Genomic DNA, 8,937 nt, shown 5'->3' with positions numbered 1-8,937 from the left:
ATCAATCATTGTTTTTGAAACCAGTGGACAGCCAGTGTAAAATGCGCTCTTGCTACAGGTGCATAGTGCGGATCCAAGCCTATGGAATAAAAGTGGGGCTTTTATTGTTCAATCTAATTCATGGTGATAAAAACATTAAATCCATAGGCCTAATAGACACATGCTCAAACTTGTACACGTTTGATAGACCTAAAGTGTCAATCTGTAATTGCTACATCCATTTTTGGATGTATAAATTATATATAAGGTCATAAGCTTAGTTCAACTGTCACACTCCACGAGAACCTAAAATATAAGCTTGTTTTTCTCCAATTTTTGTAAACATTGTAAACGTAAACAAACACCATATAGCCTCATAACATGGTTAAAACAAAAAATATTATATCATGCATGGTCAGTCCTTGCATCCGTAGCTGTCTATTAATCTGAGAGTGGTTACATTTTGTTATTGTTTCCTCTGCGGATTTGCCCTTTAAACAGCTGCATATTATCAAGATATCAAAGTGTCACCAACAAAAAGGTAAACAATAGGCCTATAGCAAATGCAGCATATTGCATTCATTTTTCACATGTAAATAGCTCTTTTCAGTAGTGCTCAAAGCATGCCATTCCATGAGCGTAGCATTTATTTATCACTCGAATCAATGAGCCCAATCAGTCCTCCATGACAACAAAATCATAAACAACAGAGTAGGGCTGGCTAATTAGTCCTTCGTTTTGGGGTCCTGCTCAGGTAAAACAATTTGGCTAATCTATACTTCCATATTTCCAAGTCCTATTCTTGAAGATCAAGGGGTATAACATTTATTGGAATGACTGGAATTCTGATAGACTTTGGTTTTTAATGTAAAGATATAATTTTATCATATTATTATATGTAGTAGAAAGCGATGGGTTAAGCAGAAGCCTACATAACCAACCCATAACGTAAAATGTAACATCCATATATGGCCAGCTATGTAAACTTTAACATTGATTTATCCTGCAATAGATGTCGTTCAATTTGTAACATGCATTTTTCTCTTCTAATGCCGCTTAAGGGGAAAATAATCTAAAAGTAACAGAATGTAATCAGATTACATTACTGAGTTTGGGTAATCCAAAAGTTACGTTACTGATTACAATTTTGGACAGGTAACTAGTAACTGTAATGGATTACATTCATAAAGTAACCTACCCAAGCATGCTATTCAAGAGGGACATTTTTTAAGTTGTATGTTTAAATACTCTGCGTGGAGTGAATCAGGCTTAATTATGAGTATTCTGTAGGTTACTGTATATTTACACAAAAATTCAATAAACAAACGTTCCCTGGTTCTAAAAGATGTTCAAACTGCTCAAATAAAGGGTGTGCTGTGCAGGTTAAGGTGAGTGGGGCACCCTGGAAGAATGAAAACAGGGCTCGCTAATGTTTACACAACAGTTACATTGTTGAAATGTAGAGACAGACGTCCTTGACATCAAAAGTACGCGTTAAACTTTTGCTTGTTCTATGTTCACTGTTGAAAATACAGTAGACCATTCAGTCCAATGACATTACAACAACTGGTCGACTATCCAATGGCACCCTCGAACGTCCTGGATCCAGGAATTAAGTGGCGGTACGCAATTGGAGGAAAGCCGATGATGACAGCCAATTAGAATGTGGCAAGTCAGTGAAGGAGCCTGATTTCCGAAGTCTTTAGCTAGAAACCACAAGCCAAAGATCAGTTTGTAACCCCACTTCAGGATTCGAAAATATCTACAGAGATTTCTATTAATACACCATTTTGGTGCCTTTCATCAGCTAACGTTACTAGTTAAAAAGGAGAAGTCTCACTCGTTGCACGGATAGCATTCCATTGGAAAAGCTGACAATGAGAAAGATAGCGCTGCTACTGATTGTGGTACTTGGCGTTGCCCACTTTGCCACTGTCATCCGATGTGAAGCTGATGGTAAGTAGCTAGCTGGCTAGCTGGATGAATTAAGTTAGCGAGGAATGTTTACTAAGCTAGTTCGGTAGTTGGCGTCTCCTGTAATTATAACAGCCATGCAGCTCTGATTAACTAGCTAGCTAGTTGCTAACTTGACTGCTGGCTAGTTTCTTTTTTATTTATTATGCGTACATGCGTGTGATTCTGTTATGTTGTAGCGTGGTTTTGTTATGTTACAATGCAATCCCAACTTTGTTGTCCAGTCAGACTATCGTTGCTAGACGTTATGTTTATTTCACACTGTTTTGTTATCCATGGTGTTGCAGATGTAGCGGAAGAAGTCGACGAGGAGGGTGGTGATGATGAAGAGGATAAAGATGACGTAACAGAGGTGAAGGATGAGAACGGAGTGTTGGTCTTGAACGACGACAACTTCGACATGTTCATGGAGGGGAAGGACACCGTGCTGGTTGAGTTCTATGCACCATGGTAAGTTTGCATAAAGGGATGGTTAAGAAAGTCAATATTTGGCAGTCATTGGAGACGTGTCCATCCGCTTCGCCTATTGTGCAATACCTGGTAGCCGATATGTAGTAGGAAAAACAGGCAGGCTTTAATCTCAAATATACATGGGATATTTGCACCATTTTTGTTCATTTTCCCTCGATTGACACATTTAATCAGTTTCCCTCCCCTCCCAGGTGTGGCCACTGTAAGCAGTTTGCTTCAGAGTATGAGAAGATTGCCCTGACTCTGAAGGAGAATGACCCCCCTATCCCTGTGGCCAAGGTGGACGCGACCAAGTCCAGTTCCTTAGGGAGCAGGTTCGAGGTGTCCGGATATCCCACCTTCAAGATCATGAAGAAGGGGGAGCCTGTGGAGTATGATGGTGCCAGGAATGAGCAGGGTAAGATGTCTACTAAGAAGACTGATCCAGTCAGTACCTCAGTCTCTTTTTCAGCCTTTGACAACTCTACATTGTCAGCTTGGTTAGCTAAAGCAGGAACAGACTATTAAACAGGCTACTATAATGTTGTAACTGTGGTTTGTCTTGTGGCTCGAGTGGCTTGTAACCCACTTTCAGTTTCACCACAGTAACATTAGTAACTGTGGTTGTGTTTAAGACATTGTGGCTCGAGTGATGGAAGTGGCCCAGCCGGACTGGAAGTCCCCTCCAGAGGCCACCCTGGTGCTGACCAAGGACAACTTTGACGAGGTGGTCAACAGCGCTGACATCATCCTGGTGGAGTTCTATGCCCCATGGTCAGTCAGTCCCCCACAACGTTTAGGATGCATCGCAATAGTCGAGAGTCACATCCTCGTCTCCTCTGCGTCACCTGCACTGATTTATGAAATGATATCTATTATGGCCTTTGTGTTTTCTATCTGGTGAAGGAGCGGAGGAGATGAAGTCGAAACCATTTTACTGTGAAGCTTCATGAATGTTATTATTGCCTTCTGAAGCTTCATAGTGCTTATTTAACTTATAACTTTCCCTCCCATATTTCACTATTCTAATAATATGGAATTTTTGCAGTTATTTGGATAGTTGATACCCCCCCCAAAAAAGTTGCTCTTGGGTCAAATGTCGGTACCACAACAGCTGACAGTGTGCGGTTGTTTTTGTGACTGCTATTCTTCGGTAGATGTCGGCAACAGTGAAAGAAAAGTCTGATGTTCCCTATGATGGAACTGATTGTTTCAAGAACTTTTCTGGTGAGTGTTTTGCATTGACCTGTGTCATGTCTTCTGGAATCTCCCGAAGGTGCTCGCCTGTTACCACTAGGCTATTGAAAGTGGGGAAATAAATAAAATAAAAATACAGAAAGTTACAATTGTCAGGGCTGACTGGAGAGCTAATGCTCTAAGAAAATAAAATGCCCTTTCATGTAAAATGCAACATGAGTTATTCATGTACTTGAAAATAAAATAATTACTTTGTACATCCTCAGTACTGTAGGCTAGTACTAAGGATGTACACGGTTAATCGGTTAGCTGCTGCATTTGACTGGTCATGCTTATTGGTCTATAGGTTCATTTGCATAATTTTGTGGAATTAAATTGGCACGTGTGTATTTTCGCTAGTCGGCATGCATTTTTTTATTACATGCGCACAGGTTACAAAGCCTAGTTAGAGGAGAGGAATAGTCAACCACCTGTCAGACAGGATACAGAGACTAGTTAGAGGAGAGGAATAGTCTACCACCTGTCAGACAGGATACAGAGACTAGTTAGAGAGGAATAGTCAACCACCTGTCAGACAGCATACAGAGCCTAGTTAGAGAGGAATAGTCTACCACCTGTCAGACAGTGTGAGAGTAGCTCCTTAAAAAGTCTGTAGTCTACTGGACTGAAACCTGCTTTTGTAAGCCCAGTCATTACCCAACAAATAACAACGATTCTAAATACAATCGTGTTCACTTTGGTGGCCACTATTTAAAAAGAAGCTAATTTTATTTCTCAACTCGTAAAGCGCGCCTCCCATTCGGCTGCAAAGACTATAGCCTGCCTACCGTTGACTATCAACGCGTCACCCACAACTTTGCAATGTCAGCTTCAGGCAGTATACTTGTTTGAAACCTGAACGTTTTACTCTACTTGAAATAATGAGACGTCCTACCTTGCTTCAAATAAGACTTCCGAAAATCCATCCGTAGAAACGTGAAGACAATTTTATAAAGACCTCCTGATGCCATGAACCAGCATTTCTCTCCGGTTCTATTGGTTTTCATATCCACTTTCTTTCGTTGTCCAGAAGCCAAAGGCACAATCCTAGTCATATTAGCAAACCATCATAGTTGTTGCTATTAGATTCCCCCTCTAAGAGATTTTCATCTCTGTTACATATGGACCTGCTTGCCTTAGGTTCTCTGTTTTAGAACGGTGTGTTCCGCGAATTGTATTTGGGCAAATGTTTGAAAATGACTTATTAGCTGTTTCATTACAGGAGTTGCATGTTCTATAATAGACTCGAAGAGGCAAAGCGTGAGATTTTCAATTGTGCGTCGCCCCACGGACCTCACGGTCGCGAACCCAGAGTCTCTGGTGGCACAGCTAGCGCTGCGATGCAGTGCCCTAGACCACTGCGCCACCCGGGAGGCCCCTGATCTCTGATAGTATTTTCTGTTGGTCACATCATTTGACTGTTTGGGAAAAAATGTAACCGGTTAATAAGGGTCAGTTAGTCGGCAGCAAGACTGACATAAATTGACTTTCCTGGCTAGTACATTTACAGTGCACAACAAAAATCTTTAAAAAGGAATACTAATGTCCGTTTGGATATAATTTTTTATATATTTAACCTTTAACTAGGCAAGTCACTTAAGAACAAATTCTTATTTACAATGATGGCCTACCCGAGCCAAACCTGGACGACACTGGGCCAATAGTGCGCCGCCCTATGGGACTCCCAATCACGGCCGGATGTGATACAGCCTATTTGAATAACCACTCCTGATTCCCTACTCCAGGTGTGGCCACTGTAAGCAGCTGGCTCCAGAGTATGAGAAGGCAGCCAAGTCCCTGAGCCAGCGCTCTCCTCCCATCTCCCTGGCCAAGGTAGACGCCACCCAGGAGAATGACATCGCCAACCGCTTCGGGGTGTCGGGGTACCCCACCCTCAAGATCTTCAGGAAGGGGAAGGCCTTCGACTACAACGGACCCAGAGAGAAGATTGGTACGTCCACACTTTAGACATATTTAGTCACGGGGTAGTGACTGAAACAATCTGCTAACATTATGGATTTTAGGACACGTCCCTTGTTAATGATATAGCCGAGGGTACTAACTATTGTGTGTGTGTGTTCTCTGTAGGTATCGTTGACTATATGAGCGAGCAGGCGGGGCCACCCTCCAAGCAGGTGCAGACGGTGAAACAGGTGCAGGAGTTCATCAAAGATGGCGATGACGCTGTCATAGTAGGCGTGTTCTCCTCAGAGCAGGATATGACCTATGACCTCTACCTAGAGGCCTGTGAGTACACAATCAATCAATTACATTGACTTTGAATGTATTTGTCAGTGTTCATGATACATAGAATATTGCATATGATGTGTAGTATACAGAGGATATATGTAATCCATGCTCCTGTCCTCCCAGTGTGGCCTTCTAATTCTAATGGGGATAGTCGTTGTGTTCCCCTCTCTCTCCTCCCAGGTAACATTCTTAGAGAGGACTTCAAGTTCCTCCACACCTTCAGTTCAGACGTGGCCAAGCTCCTCAAGGCCTCCCCAAGCCAGGTCGTCATGGTGCATCCTGAGAAGTTCAGGTCCAAGTACGAGAAAGCCTCATATACATTCACCATCAAAGTAAGTCTGCCAACTGGTGTGTGTTTGCTAGCGTTACACTAGTCAGCTTCTTACACTCTCTGTGAAAGTAAGCCTTGTGATGGGGGGGGGGGGGGGGGGGGTCTATACAGTTACATATCACAATATTATTTAGGACAATATTAAATCGATACTTTGACTTCCAAGTATCGATTTGTAAAAAAAAATGACATTGTTATTATAAATGTTTTGCTAGGTAGAGTTAGCTGGCGCTAGACAGCTGTATCTGCGCCAAAACTCCTGCATTTTTCATCCTAAAGCTTGGGATCCATCTTAAAGCTTGGGATCCATCTTTTTAATAGTGAGCCAACATGTTTAGCACTTATTTCCATGACTGATCACAACTCTTTCTCATGCTCTGTTGTCTCTCTGCAGCCGACATGGTGAGCAATGTATGTGTAACATCAAATCGCAATAAAATTGCATTATCGAATCACAATACGTATAGTGAATCGAGGGAATTGTAAAACATATCGAATCGGCACCTAAGTATCTTGATGATATAGTATCGTGAGGTGCATGGCAAATCCCAGCCTGATTCCCTGGATGGATGCTATTTATCCACCTCACTGCAATATGGAGGGATATCTGAAACTAGCAGAATTCAATGAAGCATGCTTTCCTAACCTAAATAGAATGCTGCAATTATTAATGTATAATGTCCTGTGTCCTCCCCCCCCCAGGACTCCACAGAGGTGTCGGAGGTGCAGGACTTCTTTCAGAAACACATCCTGCCACTGGTGGGTCACAGGAAACAAAGCAACGACGCTAAACGTTACACCAAGAGACCACTGGTTGTCGTTTACTACGGAGTGGACTTCAGCTTTGACTACAGGAAAGGTGTCCTCAACCCCTTATTTCCGATTATATTGTGGATCTTCTCAAAGTCTTAAGCTGCGTAGCTTCCATAATACCTGTTTTGTTAGGCAGAAGGTCTAGAACAAAATATTGCACTTCTAGTAGATCTCCTCCTGGACCGGGGTTTGGACAACCTTGGCTTAGTTCATTGGAGCCTTTAGCTCAGGTCTGATTACCCCCTCTCTCTGTTCCAGCGACCCAGTTTTGGAGGAGCAAGGTTTTAGAGGTGGCCAAGGATTTCCCAGAATACACATTTGCCATCGCTGACGAGGAGGACTACTCAGACGAGTTGAAGAGCTTGGGGCTCAGTGACAGTGGGGAGGAAGTCAACGTGGGTATCCTGGGAGATGGCGGCAAGAAGTTTGCCATGGAGCCTGATGAGTTTGACTCTGAGGTGCTGAGGGACTTCATCATGGCCTTCAAGAAAGGTGAGCTTGACAGCAATTGTCAATTGAAAGTATGTCAGAGGACTTTACACCACATGTTGTATTGAGTTACAGATTAACCTGAGTTGAGTGCCTTGTCTGCTGCCAGCCAAACATCAATATGTGACAGGTCTTCATGGTCCTATTGAGTTAACAGGGTTGACCATTGAAACTGTCAGAATTGCCAAGATCGTGTAATAGACTATACATTAGTGGTCAGCATGTCTGATCTTGTCTGTCCCTCTCTACAGGCAAACTGAAGCCCGTCATCAAATCTCAGCCAGTGCCCAAGAACAACCAAGGCCCTGTGACGGTAGTGGTTGGGAAAACCTTCGACGACATCGTGATGGATACCAAGAAAGACGTTCTGATCGAGTTCTACGCCCCGTGGTGTGGCCACTGTAAGAAGCTGGAACCCGACTACACAGCCCTGGGGAAGAAATACAAGGATGAGAAGAACCTGGTCATCGCCAAAATGGACGCCACAGCTAACGATGTGCCTTACGACAGCTACAAAACGGAGGGCTTCCCCACCATCTACTTTGCGCCTAGCAACAGCAAGCAGAGCCCAATCAAATTTGAGGGCGGGGACAGAACCATAGATGGATTTAGTAAGTTCTTGGAACAGCACGCCACAAAGTTATCACAGAGCAGAGATGAACTTTGAGAATCTCTCTCTTGAGTACCTAAACTCCCAACTGTGCAGAGTCTGCAGTCCCAGGTGCCCTGGGGGAGCCGAGGGCAGAGGCTGTCAAACTCAAATCAACCCCTCCTACACCCTAGCCACTTATGCATAGACCTTAGAGGGTTGGATCAGAGAGCAAGATGGAGCTACCACTAATGTTTAGATGTATTCAACCCTCTCAGATCTCCACTAGGGCCTAGTGTTTAGGACCTACGGGAAGCGCCTGGTGGTTAGGGCCTAGGAGTTAGTGTCCCCAAAGAGGGCTATTAGTGAGTTGCTGTGATCCACAGATTCAGCTTTTGTTTTTCATGTCTAAAAGCATGTAAGCACTGTGTTCCAGATTTCTAAGTATTTTTAAATAAAATGTTTTAAACTGATGTGGTTTTGTGGTGTTGTGTATACAGTTATGTACTGATTGGTAGCTGCATAATTCCTCTGAGCTGTCCCCTTACGAAAAAAGATTGCAGTCAGAGTGCAATTTAACTGCAGTACAATAGTCTAACTGCGGTATGCTGCGTCCAAAATAACACGTTTTTACTACAGTAATATTGCAGTCTAACTCAGTAGAGGCTCCTCAGTGAATTTCATAAATATTTTTAGATAACTATACCAAAATTATGGATTTAAACGCACTATTTTGCAAAGGTCTACAGTAGCCTCAACAGCACTATGGGGTAGCACCATGGTGTACCCGGAGGGCAGTTAGCTTCCATCCTCTGAGTACATGGAC

General features: G+C 43.1%; 1 protein-coding gene across 1 annotated transcript; it reads left to right on the top strand.

Annotated features, from left to right (window-relative positions):
- The first annotated feature begins 1,666 nt into the window (after positions 1–1,666).
- Positions 1,667–8,584, top strand: LOC120050937 (protein disulfide-isomerase A4-like). Its single transcript, XM_038997477.1, has 10 exons — positions 1,667–1,935; positions 2,241–2,403; positions 2,616–2,821; positions 3,039–3,177; positions 5,385–5,590; positions 5,728–5,886; positions 6,070–6,221; positions 6,923–7,079; positions 7,292–7,525; positions 7,774–8,584. Exons 1-10 carry the CDS (start codon positions 1,857–1,859, stop codon positions 8,187–8,189), a joined length of 1,911 nt encoding a protein of 636 aa, XP_038853405.1. The 5' UTR covers positions 1,667–1,856; the 3' UTR covers positions 8,190–8,584.
- The last annotated feature ends 353 nt before the right edge of the window (positions 8,585–8,937 follow it).

Source organism: Salvelinus namaycush, chromosome 7 (assembly GCF_016432855.1).
Source record: "Salvelinus namaycush isolate Seneca chromosome 7, SaNama_1.0, whole genome shotgun sequence".
Taxonomy (NCBI): Eukaryota; Metazoa; Chordata; class Actinopteri; order Salmoniformes; family Salmonidae; genus Salvelinus; species Salvelinus namaycush.
This window is presented reverse-complemented; position numbering and strand designations above follow the sequence as displayed.

What these genes read in the sequence shown, in the direction of transcription:
- LOC120050937 (XM_038997477.1), top strand. Translation starts at nt 1,857, where the DNA reads ATGAGAAAGATAGCGCTGCTACTGATTGTGGTACTTGGCGTTGCCCAC. An exon ending in TGGTGCCAGGAATGAGCAGG is followed by an intron (nt 2,822 to 3,038) that starts GTAAGATGTCTA and finishes GTTGTGTTTAAG; the next exon opens with ACATTGTGGCTCGAGTGATG. An exon ending in CATATACATTCACCATCAAA is followed by an intron (nt 6,222 to 6,922) that starts GTAAGTCTGCCA and finishes TCCCCCCCCCAG; the next exon opens with GACTCCACAGAGGTGTCGGA.